At 44.4% G+C, this 18,453-nt stretch overlaps 1 protein-coding gene across 2 annotated transcripts in view; it reads left to right on the top strand.

Annotated features, from left to right (window-relative positions):
* LOC126320146 (uncharacterized) overlaps window positions 1–18,453 on the top strand; it is a 212,544-nt gene that overhangs the window by 92,220 nt on the left and 101,871 nt on the right. For both annotated transcript variants that reach the window (XM_049993758.1, XM_049993757.1), the window contains exon 4: window positions 4,946–7,222. In XM_049993758.1, the coding sequence (XP_049849715.1) occupies window positions 4,946–7,222 (2,277 nt within the window). The remainder of the gene's footprint in view (window positions 1–4,945; window positions 7,223–18,453) is intronic.

The raw sequence follows: 18,453 nt of genomic DNA, 5'->3' as shown, positions 1-18,453 counted from the left end.
CATCCAGTTCCTCCTCCATCGATCATTCAGGGTTCAGGTTGGTACTGTTTTTAGTTCTCCACGGACCCAGTAGAATGGAAGCCCACAAGGTTCCTTATTGAGTCTACTGCTTTTCCTCATTGTTACAGATGGACTTCTGGCCTCTGTCGGTCCTTTGGTCACCCCTGCTCTGTATGTGGATGATTTATGTACTTGGGTTAGTTCCTCTTCGATGGCCTCTGCAGAGCAGCAGCTCCAGGGAGCTATACTGCGTGCCTCTGCGTGGACTATCTTCATTTCAATTCTCTCCTTTAAAATCACGGGTGGTCCACTTCTATTGCTGAACTACTGTCCACCCTTACCCGCAGCTCTACCTCGGTGCATGACGATTACCTGTGGGCCCACAGTTTCGTTTCCCGTGTCTTCTTTTAGACAACAAGCTCACTTCACTGCCTCATATCAGACTTCTGAAGGTAGGATGTTTCCGTAAACTCAATGTCCTTCGCTTCTTCGCCCAAACCTCTTGGGGTGTGGACAGCTCCATTCTTCTCTGCTTTTATCGGGCTTTAGTACTGTCTCGCTTGGACTACGGTTGTCGAGTTCATATTTCAGCTGCTCCTTCCACACCGTTCCTCCTGAAACCACCATCGTGGTATCCATTCGGCCACCAGTGCCTTCCCTACTAGCCCTGTTGATAGTCTCCTGGTTGAAGCTGGGATTCCTCCCCGACCCCTCCCCCCACCCTTTCAGTTTGGCGGTCCCAGATTGTGGTTTCTTATGCAATCACTGTCCATTCCTTTCCCGCTCATCCTTCCTATTCTATCCTGTTCCCAGACAAAGGACGTCGCCCTCCTGATTCTCGCCCTTGGATGGGTTTACCGATTGAGCTCTGTAATTTTAATCTTCCTTCTTCGTCCTGTCTCTAGAGTTCCCTTCCCAACACCCCCTCCCCCCCTTCTTTGGTTAGTTCTTCGTTCCCGGATTCAGATGGGTCTCTGCCGAGGTCAAAAAGATTCCGTTCCCCTGATGGTGTTCTGTTGTTTTTTCCGCCGAATTTTATGGGAGTTACGGGATGTTGTTGTTTTTTTACACTGATGGCTCTAAATCTGCTGATTGTGTGGGATATGCCTTCATGTCCTGTGGTACGGAAAATCATCTCCTGCCAACTACATGTGGGGTGTTTACTGCAGAACTGATGGAAATTTCCCAGGCCCTTACCTCTATTAAACAGTCCCAACTCCACAGCGATTTGCTATGTACAGAATCGGTGAGTGTCCTTCAGGCTATTGACCAGGGTTTTTCCCGCCATCCCTTGGTCTCGGTCATCCATGACCGTCTCACTGATGGTCACCATGCTGCTTGTTCCGTTGACTTCCTTTGGGTCCCTGGCCATGTGGGTATTCCAGGTCATGAGCTTGCTGATCGTTTGGCTGGGGAGCGGTCACTTATCGCCCCCCCTCCCCCCCCCCCCTCTCCCCTGCAGCGGATTTACGGCTTCACATCAAATTTCACTTCACACAATCATGGGCCAACTCTTGGGAGGCTACCTCCCTGTGTAATAAACTTCGTTTGATTAAGGTGACTCCTGTCCCGTGGTGCTCTTCCTTCTGCCTCTCCCGAAAGGATACGACCATCCTGTGTCGTCTCCGCATTGGCCATGCCACGCTGACCCACGGTTTTATTTTGTGTAATGAGCCATCCTTGTGGAGCCTTCCAGTCAGTAGCCCACATCTTGGTGGAATGGCCCTTTCATTTGGCTCTGCATACTTAGTACAGACTTCCCCGAAATTTACCTTTAATATTAGCAAGCGATTCCTGGATGGTCGAACTGGTTCTCAGTTTCCTCCGTGAAAGTAGTTTTTATTCTCAGTTTTAAGGTTTTTAATCTCACTCTGGAGTAGGGGCAGGGCGGTGAGGGTTGGGATGTCTCCCACTGTAAGCTGTGTTTGGAGATTCCTGACTCCCCTCCTTGGCCAAGATCCTCTTTTCTTTCCCTTTTACTCTGTTTTATCACTTTTTAGAATTGGTTAGTTTTCTTTTACAATACGCAATTCTACATCCTAGCGGTTGAACGCTTTTGAATAGTAGGTGGTCTTGCTTGTACTGTATCAGAGGTGGGATACGTCCTGCCTCTAGCATAGCCTTGGGGTTGCTCACTTGCTGACTTCCCTCATTTTGTTTTTACCATTGACAGCACGACTTCTACGTATTTTAGCTTTTTACCTTTTATCGTTATGACTTTTCTGAGACGTCAGTCTGTCTGAATGGACCACATTTGTAACAAGGGACTGCTCTTTGGTCCCTTCAACCCCAATCAGTCAATAAATTTCTCTTGCTGTGCTTACGGAGCCAGAAAGTGATCGACGACGACCAGGCGTAACCAGAAGCGTTGACACCTCGTCAGTGAGACGAGACGTCGCCCCGCAGGCCAACGCCACGGCAGTGGCAGTCTAGGGAGGAGGACACTTCGCCTGCCAATCATTCTGTGACATAGTGCGATTTCCATCTCGGTGATCTCGAAGGCACCACGTCGCACGCTCAGATATGTGGACAGCCGATTCTGGTCCGCGATGTCAGTTTTCGTGAAGACCAGGCACTGGTTATCCATTACGGATCGACCGAGACCGCAGCAGATGTTCAGCAGTCGGTCAGGGGGCTGCGCAAACGCGTCACACCTTGTCGGTGTGGAGATCACAGCTCATAGACCATCCGCGATGACTCGTACTGGCGGAGGGCAGGCCACTCACCAGTCTTTTTCATCCGTGATGATTCAACAGGCAGCAGTGGCAAACCACGGCTATAGTATCCATTTGGTTGGCTGCGTCTCGGTGTTGGTCAACAAGCAAATTGCAGCCACACCTTCATCAGTCAGCTTGCTGTGATTTCACTGAAACTGAGTATGCCGCCTAGTCTTTCTAGAACATCGACAGAATGGCAGCACGACTGAGTGTGTCTTAGAGCTCGGAATGCCGCGTTATTTAAATGCCCGAGACTGTACCTACGATACCGTGGCCCTTTGTGTGTGAACGCAATTGCCCTCGTTTTTCGCTCCTGCCAGTACTCCTTACCTCGCTGTGGTCATTCAGCAATTACATTCTGTTCGCCGAGCTGGGTTCTTCCTGCCTGTGTTTGAATTTGCAGTGGTGCTGAAGATACGAAATGTTACATCGTACTGCGAGGTGTAAGTTTCTGCTCTCCCAGCTCGGAGGTTGTGTGACAATGCTCGCTTGATGCCCCGACGTCCGTTACATGGGTGGTACACCTGGTTGACATTCCGTATCGCGTATCTGCTCAGAGCTAGCCTTCCCTGTTCTGAGCTGTCCTGGTAGAACTTCAATTTTTTTAAATATAACAAAATTATTCTGCTTTGCAACAATATCATTCTAAGTGTGTAAGCGAAAACGTTTAGAAAAGGTTAGAAATTAAGTTTAAAGTTTGCTCTAAATCGTTACGTGCTCTAATTACCAAACACTGCATGAGTATATTCTGGGTAACTTGTGCTCTGTTTAAAACAAAAGCTAGTTCTTTCACGCAACTCGATGTTTCCGGCATTCTCTCCCCTGAACCACATAACTGAAGAGATATAACTTGGCAGATACCTTCAGTACTATATGTGCTGCGAAATGTCTTGCGAATACAATTCGTAGTAAAGAAAAAAACAAATTAAAACCTAATAAGTCAGTTCTACAGCATGATCAATGAAAATGTAGCAAGCTATAAATATTTTTCCCTTAATCATTTAGCGAGTGCTGCCAGCGAGAAAGTTTCGTTAAAGTTTGAAATTGTGTAAAGTTTGCTGCTAGACAGTAAGTGCTTTTACTTTCAAATACTGTATCAATATAGGCTGCGTATTTGCGAGTAGAGAGTCAAGACGCGTACGCAGTTTATAACTATAATATACGTGTGTTTTATCCATAATGACTGCAGTTAAACTCCGTGACTTCCTTTATTGGGTGTAGAATAATACCCGCTACCAGTCACAAGAGTAGGTGATTTTATTTAACACACGTCCAGTTTCGGTCTGATGCCAATCTTTAGGTGTTTTACTTTCAGGTACACGTTTCCATACTCAATGTTGGAGATCACTGTTTAAATCAAAAGCAAATGTGATGACTACACAGACACAAATGAAACATTTGGAAGTGGCTAAGTAAAATATTATCGCACTTACATAAAGCTGGAGTATCCATATGGTTTTCACGTTACATTTAACATATAAAAAACGAAATATTTCTGCAAAAATGTTATAAATGTAATGTAAAAACGATATGGATACAGCAGCATTACGTAAGCACGATATTTTGCAACACATGTTGCTTACCCGCTTCCAAACGATTCATTTGTGTCTGTTTGGTCGTCATATTATTTTGTGATTTAAACAGTGATCTCCAACACTTTGTATAGAAACATAATCTGAATGTAAACCACTTGAAGATGGGAACAACCCGAAACCAGTCGTGTGTGAAATAAAATCACCTTCTGTTGTGACTGGTAGCGATTATTATTCTATATTGCCTGTAATATGTGTTGGTTGAAATTTTCACTTAGGATTATAGCTGTTAATGAATATGTTGTCGGAAATCCATTTTTTAACTCGGCGAGTATTCATATGAAATACTGAAATTCTTGTTGCCCCTGGAAGCTGTTAACCAACCTGCAACAGGGTCTGGGTTCGATGCCCCAGGATTGTTGCTTACTAATGTAGATATCCTGATAGCTATAGTGGTGATTACTTGCATAATATATTTTGTATTGATATCTAAGTGCCTGAACACGGAGTCACGCCTTTGAAATAGGCTGCAATTAAACTGGAAAGCAATCAATACAGCTTTTAGATATGAAAATAGATGAACAATACTAATCTTCTGCCGTCAACATATTAGCAGCTAACATAATCTTTTATAGGTGTCATCGAAGCTAAAAATGAGATATTGTTCTAATTGTAGACTCCTTTTATTGTTCACAGCGTCAACTGTGTCCGAAGACTACGAGCTGGATATAGAAGAGGAATCAGGGAATGTGGAGGTGTCATTGGGACACCGGGTCATTGAAGAAGAGTTCGACACATCACGACCGTTGGTTGTTGAGGCCAACGGCACTATTGTGGAGCCTCCGGTACCGAAAGATGTCGAGAGAGGGGAGACCCAGCCTCGAGTTGCCGACGACAGCATGCCGGTTCCTCGCTTGGTGGAGGAGGACAATCCGGAGCGCACGCCAGAGGTCGGTGCCGTGCTGAGAGATGCCGTCAGGTCCTTCAGAAGTCCTTCCCGCAGCAGAAGGCACCGCACCGACGGCTCCTTCGCCGCAGACCCGCCCACTCTCGAGCGCTTCGCCGACGAACCAAGTACTCCGCAGGGTCTTGCTTCTAAGCAGGGTTCACACATCAGCGGAGGCGCTGTTGATGTAACGTACGCCCACAGAGCGAACGAGGGACCATCGGTAGACGCAGAACCGAATGTGATTAAAGTTAGAGTGTCAACAAATGGACAGGGCAAAGGCCTTTGGAAGTGGGCAGCACTGCCGTTCGATCATACCTACGATGTAGAGTTGGATGAGATTGGAAATTCAGTTTCTGAAACCATAAAGCGAGCCGGTGGAACAGAGAAACCTGTGGAATATGCAAGAGAGTATAGCCTGGGCAGCGGTGCTACACATCAGTCCGAGGTCACTGGTAACGAGTCAAATTCGGTGGAATCTAGTAGCTTTCAAAGCGGAACTCCTCAGGAGTCTGAGGAGAGTGTAGTACGGACTTTAAGAAAATGGCCATTAAATCATCCTCTAGGGCAACAAGAGCGATTAGTAACAGTGATAAAGATTCCTGGTGTTATTAGGAGGCAGAAGCGTGGTGTGAGACCAGAATCTGATGTGCGTGATCAGAATCTTATCCAACGGATGCGCAGACGTGATGCAATATTGGGCTCATTATTTCGGAAATTAAATGGAAAGAATTCTCCTTCAAACGATAAGGGATCCATTACACGTGATGCTACAAGGTTTAATAGGCGCACTCCATTTCGAAGCAAGAGACAAGTCTACTGGGGGCCATACTATGACCCTCATAACAGGTTTCACGTTGACACTGAAAGCGTGGAAGACTCTTCGAGCGAAGACGTCTCAGACAACGATGTGGACCACTTGAGAAGCCCATACAGTTGGTTTTATACACCTCAGACTTTCCGTGCACGGTCGCCTTACGGATATCCTGCTACACAGTACTGGTCCTTGTACCACCCTCATTCACCATACTATCGGAATGGAGCCCACATTGGACAACCAGATTTCTACCAGGCCAGATCATTTCAGGACGTCACTAACACCGAGCAGCGCTCGCGACATTATGAAGGTGGTGAAGTAAGTGGACCTGAAGAAGCGGATTCACAAAGCAGGCAAATGGAGAAAGCATTAGAGACGTCTGTTGTCGCTCCTGTGAATATCTCAGCAGAACTGTTCGCTAGGGTAATAAAATCAGAGACTCCAGCGGAATTTGCGAAACATCTGCGGGAACTGTCGGAGACACACATGTCAAATCTCAGGCAGTCTCTGCCGGACGAGAACAGGCGGCGGCTGGAAGGCTTCACAAATGTCTTATCTGCACTGGACGAGCAAACTGCGGGTCACCCTCAGAGCGATTCATTTATCGCGAGGTCGTCTGAAGCGGCTGCAGCGGTAGCAGGCTCTGAGATTGCGACTTCTGCAGCAAATAGTCCACAGCAACAACCGAGCAAAGCGTTTCAGCAACGTACAGAGGAAATGGAGAGTACCGAGTCTTCATCTGAAGAAGAGGCAGTAGAAAGGTCCGCTGAACCGGGTCTAGAGAAGCTCTTCACGGCGGACGGAATTGTCAAGCTGATAAACGTCTTGCCCTCTGACACAATAACGAAAATTATTGAGTCATTATCCGCTGAAGCGTTCGCTGACTTGTTGAAGGGGCTGTCGAAAGAAGAAATAATGAAGATAAAAAATAGTTTGCCGCCGGAGAAGCTCGAGGCTATTAAAAAAATGTTCTCGCCAGAGGAACTGGAGGAGGTGAGGGAGACATTGGGGATAAAGTCGAACGCTACTTCTGCACCAGCATACGGACAGACGGCGACGGAAGTTCCCGGAAGTCTCACCAGCGCCACTTCTGAAGAGCCATCGCTGGACTACAGTGATGGCGGTGCTGGCGCGTCCACCTACGCACCGCTGACGGTGGTGCCTGAAAGTAGCACGGTTGCTGCTCTGGTTGACTCGCTAGAGCCTGCAGGTACGCAAAACCACTTTCTAGTCATTCTTCTAACAGTATGTCCTTGAAACACAATTATATTAATGAACTTGCAGCATGCTGCAGGTGAAAAATAGGTCCGCAACTTGTTTTATAATCGAAATGAATGATTGTAGCTCCGTCGTAAGTTCCATTAAGAAATATCTTTTTTGTTTCTTGATGGTGACTACTTTCGGACATTTATGTCGATTTTCAAGCAATCCTACAAAGAAAATCGCAGTTTGCATGACAGTTTTATAAAGTGAGGCATACATGTTTGTCGTACAGTTACTCGTATATTACACTATGTAACACTTACAAATTTGTCCTAATGATTTAGTTTTTGTGTGTTGCCTTACTAGTTACGTACCGTATCGTGTGACAATACAGCAAAAAGCCTATGTACAAATATTGCCCCTCACTAGACCGTAGTACGTAAAACTAACTAAATCTGTTGTAAATGGCTTGCCTATGGTTGACTTAGTGTACCGGTATGCTAGTTGTTTGTTTCTACCTTTTAGTCTTCGTTCGTAATACTGCACGTTTTGGCTTTGTTATTATAATCAAATGTAATTTTTGTTCAGTATGTGAAACTGTTTGACTATGTTTTACTTGAAAATAACACTCTTCTCCATTAGAAGACTGAATATAACTAATGTATTGCTGTTGAGATCATCTGCTAAATGAGCTGTCTTCTTGTAATTTGGCCGGTTAATTTGTTTGGAGCAGGGGCTACCGCACTTTCTAGTTTTGAACTATAGTAAAGACATGGAACTTTGTAGGGACTGGACATAAATTGTGTGTAGTGCATAACAACATAGCTACTTGAGCGTACTCACGAACTGTAACGTCTTTGGCAGGTGACGTCATGCTATGACGTAACGCATAGGACTTCGATGTAATTCGACCCACTGGAGCCAGTCAGTGGTATTAGCAAAAAAATACTGTACAGTTTCTAAGTCTATGTTAAGTTAATGAAATAAAACACTGTATTGTTTAATCAGTAAACATTTTATCTTCGACGCGCGCAGTGTGTTAGCGGGCTTCAGCGTTTTAGCTGGCAACCACTGGCGTCTCTGCACGTCAGTTCTCTAATGCCTGTTCTATGCGGTTTATTTAGTGTCGTTGCGTCGGGCATAGTACCGCTTTGATCGTCACTGCAGAGGGAAATTTTGTACATAATCTTCTCCTGTACTGCACTCTTACGATATGATGTGTAATTAGTAAGGCGGCACACACAAACTAAATTTGAATATCGTAAATGTATAGTAGTGTAATTTAATTGAATTGCAAATATGTATGCTTCTCTTGTGTAAAACTGTCATGCCATCTGTAAATTTCTTTGTAGAATGGTTTAAAATGGACGTACGTCTCGGAGACAAGTCACCACCAAGATATAAAAACGATACTTCTTAATGCAACTCATGACTGAGCTAAAAGCATTTATTTCATCAACTATATTTTGTTCCTTAAATATTGAATTTCCTCTCTAATCACTATTCTTTAATCACCACAATTACTTTACAGCAATTAAATATTTTCGCACAACTGTACCCCACGGTGGGTAATTTAATATCCCACTTGTATAGTTCCCATTTTTCGTTTGGCTATGGCAATTCGGACAAAAATCTATATTGTTATTTGTATGGAGTCCTGCTTTCACTCCGCTTAAAAATTTTTACCAATAAGCAAGAATCTCTAATCAGCAAAAAGAAAAAAATCTACTATTTATGTTTTGCATCGATGATGGGATCAATATCAGTCAACTTTTGGGCGTAACGGTCGATATGATGGGCATGCCTAAAAAAACTCTGATTAGATTTAGGACACTTAGAACCGATCACTCTTGACGTCTGTACAGCCTTGGAAAATAGCGTTCATTGTATTATCCACGATATCCAGTAAAGTTTTAGGAACTCTGAAGTTTTTACGTGATGCTCGCGAGGACTGATTAGTCCAAAAACTTTCTACGTGGCATCCTCACTCATTATATGACAATCGTGAAGTTTTTGGAATTAGTTGTCTCGTTTACTATAACTAATACTAATTTGCGACAAAAATATCTTGCCTTATTTGCTCATGATGAAGCAAGCAAAAAAGTGGATCGTTTAGTGTGTTTCGAAGTACCTTTGAAAGAAGACCGCTAAGTGCAATGTAGAGTTCTGCGATGTAATTTAGAAGGTCACAAGCAGAAAATAATTAACTCGTAAAGTACTGCAATATCGCGCCCAAAGTGTAGGTCCATGTGATGTGGAATCTGACTATACTAACTGCCGAAGGCGCGATTTTCCTGCGCATCAACAACAGAGACGTACCGAAAGATTTGTGCCCTATTAAAAACCGCGTCATTCAACGAAAACAATCAACTGCCCAGGGAGGCACTTCTTTTTCGCTCTCAGGGGCTCAGCATTTCTTTGCTGGCTACGGGCTTGGCGACCCCGAGATTCCTGAGATGGGAAATGGTAAGTGTCGCCAATCTGCTATCACTCTGGGCATGCTTCAGTGAACACTGCGCCGCGCGGCGGTGGAACGTTGTGTCTCTCGGGGATCTTGGCTTGGCTGCCCGGATCGCGAGAACGGAATAAACCTAAAAAAGCGCTGCGCGCTGATGGGATGCATGGCTGTTGAGATGGAACAATCGTTAGCGGGCAACCTCTGGGGAACCTGCCGCACCTCAGTGGTATAAGGCTTACTCTGGCATGCGGGGCTCTGAGTGAACCCTCATTTATTTATTTATTTATTTATTTATTGTTCCGTGGGACCAAATTAAGTAGAAGTCTCCATGGTCATTGAACAAGTCAATACATGAAATTATAACACGATATTAGAAACAGATAAAATAAAATATAAAAAACATTCAGGTGACAAGTAAGTTTAAATAAAGAAAATCAACAATGTAACACAGGAATTTGCTTAATTTGTTAGATCTTCCAGGAGCTCCTCGACAGAATAGGAGTGAGCCATGAGGAAACTCTTCAGTTTAGACTTAAGAGTTTGGGGTACTGCTAATATTTTTGAGTTCTTGTGGTAGCTTATTTAAAATGGATGCAGCAGAATACTGCACTCCTTTCTGCACAAGAGTCAAGGAAGTGCATTCCACATGCAGATTGGATTTCTGCCTAGTATTAACTGAGTGAAAGCTGCAAACTCTTGGGAATAGGCTAATATTGCAAACAACAAGCGACTTTAAAGAAAATATATACTGTGAGGGCAATGTCAGAATTCCCAGACTGTTGAATAGGGGTCGACAAGAGGTTCTTGAACTTACACCACATAGCTCGAACAGCCCGTTTTTGAGCCAAAAATACCCTTTTTGAACCAGAAGAATTATCCCAAAAAATACCATACGACAAAAGCGTATGAAAATATGCGAAGTAGACTACTTTTCGTGTTGAAGTGTCACTTATTTCAGATACTGTTCTAATGGTAAATAAAGCACCATTTAGTTTCTGAACAAGATCCTGGACATGGGCTTTCCACAACAGCTTACTATCTATCCGAACGCCTAGGAACTTGAACTGTTCGGTCTCGCTCATAATATGCCCATTTTGTCTGATCAAAATATCGGTTCTTGTTGATTTGTGAGTCAGAAACTGTAAAAACTGGGTCTTACTGTGATTTAACATCAAATTATTTTCCAAAAACCACGAACTTATTTCATGAACTACATTATCGGATACTGTTTCAATATTACACACAAGATCCTTCACTACCAAGCTGGTGTCATCAGCAAACAGAAATGTTTTTGAATCACCTGTAATACTAGAAGGCATATCATTTATATAAATAAGAAACAGCAGTGGCCCCAGCACCGACCCTTGGGGAACATCCCACCTAACAGTACCCCATTGGGACTGAACATCACTACCACTGTCAATATTGCGGAGAATTACCTTCTGCTTTCTCTTCTTAAACTAAGAGGTGAACCAATTGGAAGCTACTCCCCTTACTCCATAATGGTCCAACTTCTGCAGTAATATTTTGTGGTCAACACAGTCAAAAGCCTTCGTTAAATCAAAGAAAACTCCTAGCGTTCGCACCCTTTTATTTAATCCGTCCAGAACCTCACAGAGAAAATAGAATATAGTATTTTCAGTTGTTAAACCATTTCTAAAACCAAACTGAACATTTGACAGCAAATTATGTGAATTTAACTGCTCAAGTAACCTTGTATATATAACCTTCTCGATAACTTTAGCAAACACCAATGGCATAGAAATAGGTCTATAATTGTCAATATTATCCCTGTCTCCCTTTTAATAAAGTGGCTTCTCTACCGAGTACTTTAATCGGTCAGGAAACCGACCACTCCTAAAGGAAAAGTTACAGATATGGCTAAGTACTGGGCTTAAATACATAGAACAATACTTCAGTATTCTGCTAGATACCCCCTTCATATCCACGAGAGTTCTTGGTCTTTAGTGATTTAATTATTAACTCAATCTCCCTTTTATCAGTATCATGGAGGACCATTTCAGGTAAGTCTCGGAACACTTTTTTCTAAGAGCGCTATATGATTCCCTGTTGCGACTAGGTTTCTATTTAGTTCACCTGCTATGTTCAGAAAGTGATTATTAAATACTGTACATATATGCGACTTATCAGTAACACATTCCCACTACGCACTGATTCTATATCCTCGACCTGTCTGTGCAGACCAGCCACTTCCTTTACGACTGACCATATGGTTTTAATTTTATCCTGAGACTTATTCTATCTGCATACCACATACTTTTTGCCTTCCTAATAACATTTTTAAGCACCTTACAATACCGTTTGTAATGGGCTGATTCATTTAGATTCTGACTGTTTCTAACGTATTGATATAATTGCCACTTTGTTCTACAAGATATTCTTATTCCTCTAGTCAGCCACCCAGGCTGTCTGCTTGTGCTAGTACCCTGTTTTGAACGTTCTAACGGAAAGCAACTTTCAAAGATCACAAGCAAAGTCTTGAGAAAAGCATTACATTTATCGTCTACTGTATCAGCGCTATAAACATCTTGCCACTCTTGTTTCTTTATAAGGTTTACAAAGGTCTCTACAGCAACTGTATCAGCTTTCCTAAACAGCTGATGACTATATTTAACACGTGTTGCAGCACAAAAATCTTTTAGTTAAAATTTGTGCATCATGATCTGAAAGGCCATTCACCTTTTTGCTAGGGGGCTGGCCCTCCTCATACTAAAAATACTTTGGATTGCAGTAACTGAGTTCTTGGAGGCCTTAATAACAATGTGTTTCTGGTGATAAGAGGAAGGAGGGGACATTTGGAAAAGTGTCCACCTTTTATATCCATATGGGTTTGGAAGGCCTTACTGAAACATTAAAACCTATAATACTATTGCCTAATGGCTCATTGTTAATCTAAACTATCAGGTCAAAGCAGGTTGACCTTCTTAAGAAATTGCAGAAACTAATTGACTATGATACCATTGTTGAGATGAACACCAACTCCAGTACGGGCGTTGTCACATGCAAGATATGGACATAGACACAGCAGAACTGAAGCACGAATGGGCATCCCAGGGAATAGTCGATGTGGAGCAACGAATACGCAGGAGTAATGGAGCAACTGAAAAGACTGCCGCTTTCATTCTTACATTCAATTCTCGGCCTTACATTCCAAATCCTATGCGATGCTATGTACGTGGCCATACAACCATGAGTTGTGGAGGTGAGCGATCTGAGTGAACTGCGGAAAAGCCGCTCATGTCTCTGGGACTGACTGCTCCCCTCCGGGTCTGTATCAACTGCCCTGGGAACCACCCAGTCTGGGGCCGAGACTGCTCTGTTTTTGCTGAAGAACGCAAAATACAGTAGATAAGTGACCAAGCGGATCCATGCTGAAGCCAAGAAAGAATATAAGGCGACGAAACCCCGTCTTTGCCACTTCATATTCGTCCATGGTGCAGAAACCTATTACCAAGACAGACGCTTCGGTACAGACGACGCCTAACGTGCCTGTATCCACCACAAGCAGCTGTACTTGAACGTGTACATGTTAAGGGAAAAAGAGTAAGGCACCCGTTCCAGGGAACACCAACAGAAGGTACAAGAAGAGAGTGCCTCTCAACGCCCCCTTTCCCTCTCCACCCTCGAAGGGACAGGGTGCAGGGAAAGACGTAAGACGTTCGGGTCAAAAGCTGTCCCGAGCGCCGTCAGACGCCATTCTTCCCCGTCTGACTGATAATGATATCGTGAAGTTAGAGGCCTTGGATCCAGGCAGCCCCTCCACTCCCCTCACTCTTAAAGTGCTTCGCCTCCCCAGTGCAAAGATAGCGGTAAATTAAAACCGCACCGATGACATGGCTTCCATACTGCAGTGGAACATGAATGAGTTCAGGACTCATGTGGAGGAACTGAAACTCTTAGCACAGGCATGTCCCTTGTGCTTTTGTTTACAAGAAACGAATTTTAAAGATACAGATGTCCGTGTGCTACAAGGATATATGCTATACTGCAAGCATGACCTCTCGGGGGAAAGGGTCAAAGGAGGTGTCGCAGTGTTTGTCACTAATGCGCACCACGCCTGCCATCCCTTTGGCTACTGATTGCAAGCAGCTGCAGTTCAAATTCGTGTGTCGGAGGAACGCTGTCTGCTCACTGTATTTACCTCCACAAGATGCACAAGGCTCTGAGGCTCTCACGGGTCTTGTCGCACAACCCCTGCGACCATTCCTCCTCCTGTGAGACTTCGATGCCCATCATGTCCTGTGGGGGTTGACCAATACTTGCCCTGGGGGTCGGGTTTTGGAGGGCGTCTTGATGTCTCACGAGCGGTGCATCCTCAACACGGGTAATCTCACACATTTCTCTTGAGCTACTGGGCCATTCTCAGCCATCGACCTCTCTTCCTGTTCTCTCGCCCCCTCGCCAACTCCTCTCAGTGGGGGAGGGGGGGTCATTTATGACCTTCATTCCAGTGACCACTTCCCAATGCGCCTCCACGTACTAAATGGCTCACCAACTGAAGTTAAGCTCCCAAAATGAATGGTCAGCAGGGCTAACTGGACGTATTTCAGCCAGCTGGCTGTGTTCAAATACTGTGACAGTATCCAAGAATGGGTGGACCACATCACACGAGTAAGCTGTCATGCCACTGAACTCTCCATCCAACGGCCTCAGGTCATCTTAGGAGGCGACCATAACCTTGGTGGACAAATGAGTGCTGGTCTGCAATCCAGGAAAGGCGTGTGGCTCTTCGAAATTTTAAACGTCGGCCGACAGCAGACAACCTTAGGGGCTCTCGAGTTAAGAGCCAAGGCTTGACATGTCATTAGTAGAGCAATAAAAGGTCATGGAAAGCGTTCCTGGACTCCATTAATCGTTCTACTTCTTTTATAAAAGTTTGGGAAGCCATCCAAAGGATTTCCAGTAAATGAAGCCATTCACTTATAGCAACAGTGCTGAAACAGGGGTGCCTCCAAACAACCCCCAGACATTGTTCACAAGCTGGTCGATCATTTTGCACAAACTACTGCCAATCTAAGCCAGGATCCTGCGTTTCGTCGCTATCGTGCAACTGTAGAGAGCGAAAAGATGGACTTCAGCTTCCACAGCTCCGAGGTCTACAACTTCCCTTTCTCCATGTGGGAGCTCGAATTGGCACTGACTGAGATTCGTGAGACAGCTCCTAGTCACGACCGAATCCGGTACTGCATGCTTCGAAATTTGCCAGCGGCATCAAAGGAAATCCTCCTCCTAATGTTTTAATCTAATACAGCAGACAGCAACTTCCCTAACTCGTGGAGGGAGGCAATTCTGATCTCTCTCCTCAAACCAGGAAAGCACTGCACATGCCCCAGTAGTTATCAGTGTGTCACCTTAACGATATGTGTAAGGACCAGAGCTGGTGACATGCTGTGTGAGCGATTTGAACAGGAGAATGGGGTTCCTCAGGTCAGTGTTTTAAGTGTTACTCTCTTGCCATAGCCATCAACAGTATCGCATCTACGGTAAGGAGTCCTGTACAGTGCTCCTTATTTGAAGATGATTTTGCTGTTTTCTGTTCCTCCTCCAGTGTTGCAACGGTAAACCGTCAGTAGCAACTTACGATGCGGAGGTTAGAGTGGGCTGCGAAGATGGGATTCCAGTTTTCTGCAGATAAGTGTGCTTATGTTTATTTTTATCGTTCTCATAGTCTTTTTAATTTGCCTACCTTGAAATAGGGGACACCATCCTACATTTTAGGAGACAGTGCGACTTCTGGACCTCATTTTTGACTCTAGACTGAGATGCCTGGAAGCCAGAACCCTGATGGCACTGAACACAATAAAGTGCCTTAGCCACAGGTCTTGGGGAGCAGACATGGCACGTCTCCTTCAGTTTCATCGGGCTTTCGTGTATTCGCGGCAGGATTTTGGTTGCGTGGTGTGTGCGTCAGTGAGACCCGCTTACTTGCGAATCACTAATACTGTTCATCATGAGGGGATTTGGCTGGCCATGGGTGCTTATTGGACCATCCCATACCTAGCATCTGTACTGAGGCGAGGGAACCGCCACTTACCACTTACCATCTGGCACCAGCTCCTCACGGTGCGTCAGGTGTGTAAGTTCCTTGCAGCCCCAACTTCACACACACAAAATACTGTTGCTCGTCCACATCTGGAATGCCTCCAACGGTTCACAAGCCATGATACCATTTGGGATCCACGTGCAGCATGTGCTGGAGTCACTCAATGTGGAGCCAGTACGACCCCAAATCCCCGGTTTTAGCCACCTACCGCCCTGGTTACTGGGGAGGCCGTTTTAGATTTGGTGCAGTACAGGAGAGACAGCACTCCCGGTTCCATTTATTACCCTACTTTATGGACCTACTTATTCTTTATTAAGAGTTGCGCCACACCAAAAATGTGCATTCACATGCTAACAGACATCACATTTCCCTGAGATGCGATATTGTGACTGCAGTCGCATGTGTTTTGGACCGTTCATTCATATATATTGATTTTCTAGAGTAACTGATAGCGATCGTTAGTGTCCGGGCCAAGTCCATTTCCACTCAGTACTCTTCGAAGAAGAAAAAAGTGCTAGTTATATCCTGACCACAGATTCAGCATGTTGTTGCGCTAATGTCCGTCTGAATGTTCTTAAAACTTCTGTACTATTCAGTTTTTAACCTATTTTATTTCTAAATATTCACTGTCGCACACCATTAATGCAGAACATACCTACAAACGACAAAGCAATTAATTAATTAACTAATTTCATAAAGCAATACCACTAAATTTCCATATAGGTTTTAGTCCCACCAGAGATGGCAGGCGCGTGCGAGCTCATAAAAGCTGACCGCAGTATTGCTAACCTAAGGGATCGTGCTAAAAATTGTCTCCGATTTTTCTTGTGAAAACATTGTCTACGTATTTACTTCTCAGAATACTCACCCTGGTGACGAACGCATTCCTCCCAATCAGAGATAATTTCCTTGATACCGCCGCTGTAGAACGTTTGACTTTGTTGACGGGGCCACGACTTCACCTCTGCGCAGCTACCGCTTCATCACTATGAAAGTTAAGTCGTTGAAGGCGTCCTTTAATTTTGAAAGCAGGCGATAATCGGATGGAACCTCAGCAGTACTGTCATTCTTTTTCTTTTGCTTGTGCTGTCTTTCCCGCGGATATGCACGGTCGGCATGGTTAATCGCATGTGGCAATGTTAGTTGAAGGGATGGCCGGATGCCCTTTCTGCCGCCACCCCGTACCCCCCGGGAAGGAATTAGTGTACCCAACGGTCTGCGACTAGTGTAATCCATCGAATAGTGCGAAAGTGTTCAGATGTCTGCGAGCCATGTAACTGAGGCGGGAGGTGAGGACCAACCCCTGTACTCACCTAGGGGATGTGGAAAACCGCCTAAAAACCACATCCGTCGTTAATCCGTCAGGCAGATTCGATGCGGGGCCAGCGCGCCTACCAGAGTCCAGGAAGCAGCGCGTTACGGCTCTCGGCTAACCTGGCGGGTCGACCTCAGCAGTACTGTATGGGGAATAATCGATGACAGTGAATCCAAGGCGGCAGGCAGATCGTTGCAGTTGTCGCAGCGCTCGTTGTGGTCAGGCATTGTCATGCTGAAGGAGAGACTGCTCCATGTGTGGACAAACTCTTTGAATTCGAAACTCGATTACAGCACATTGTTTCTCCTACACAGGCATAGTTACGTCCCATACTGCATCTTTTTGCACTCTAATTACGGTTGCCAGATACTCTGTTTTTTCTGCATTTATCCGTTTTTCTTCTAATTTTGGTACTCTGCTGTTTCTTGCCCTGGAGTTCCTCATAAACGTTTTAAAGTTATGTTCATGTAAATACTTCCGTCAATTTCAGAACTTCAAACGCTAGGGAACCATAATGTGGTTCTTTGACGGCTATAAGTATAATAAATGTTAAAGATGGTTACAGACAGAAGTTGGTAACACAACCTGTCACTTCTCGAGAATAAATGCTCATAGCTACGGCCCGAGTGTGTTGCCGGTAGTGAATGGAATTCAATATTGCATAATCAGTATGTGTCGGAAGTGAGCAGTGTTGCATGAATGTGCTTCATCTACAATGTTGTGCTTTGTGAGGAGCGAAATCATATTGAATAGAGTGAAAAAAGACCGATTTCGTGATTATACCTCATAAACGAATAAAAACAGAATGAAAGTGAGGTAATATACTACCTGTGATGAAATATCACAAGAAAAGGGCGAGTCAGACTAACTTCTCCTTAAAAAAAGAAATCTCAATAATTCTACTGGTGGAGAATATACAGACCTAGCATGTACCACTGCTGGCTTAAAGTCACCTGGTCTGTATGCCCGATGCCAGACATTACGTTGAAGAAAAAAAAATTTTCAACCGCCGCGTCGTGACGTTTTGGTGTGATCAAAATAAACGTCAGGTGCGTCGCGAAATTTTTAATATATTATAACCACAAGCAGGTAAATTATCGAGTAGAAAATTTTATCGTCAACCCGTTTCTTTGAGTAGCACTATATGCAAGAAATCGCCCGTAATATTGTACGTGATTATGCACATAATAAAAAAGTATGTATTCGTGTTTGCTTTTTTGCATCTAGGGGAGTTGCGAAAGTTTGAAAAGGACATTGATGTGCTTCAAAGGAAGAGAGGTTGAGAGACATAGCACTAAAACATTTTTTGAATCTATGGCGACATGGCAAAAATTATAATTTTAAGAATGATGTAGGTGACATAAGGGAACATTTCGATTGGACTGACTTGTCATTCTCTCT

Source organism: Schistocerca gregaria, chromosome 2 (assembly GCF_023897955.1).
Source record: "Schistocerca gregaria isolate iqSchGreg1 chromosome 2, iqSchGreg1.2, whole genome shotgun sequence".
NCBI lineage: Eukaryota > Metazoa > Arthropoda > Insecta > Orthoptera > Acrididae > Schistocerca > Schistocerca gregaria.
The sequence above is the reverse complement of the archived record's forward strand: the minus strand, read 5'-3'. Positions and strand labels throughout refer to the sequence as shown.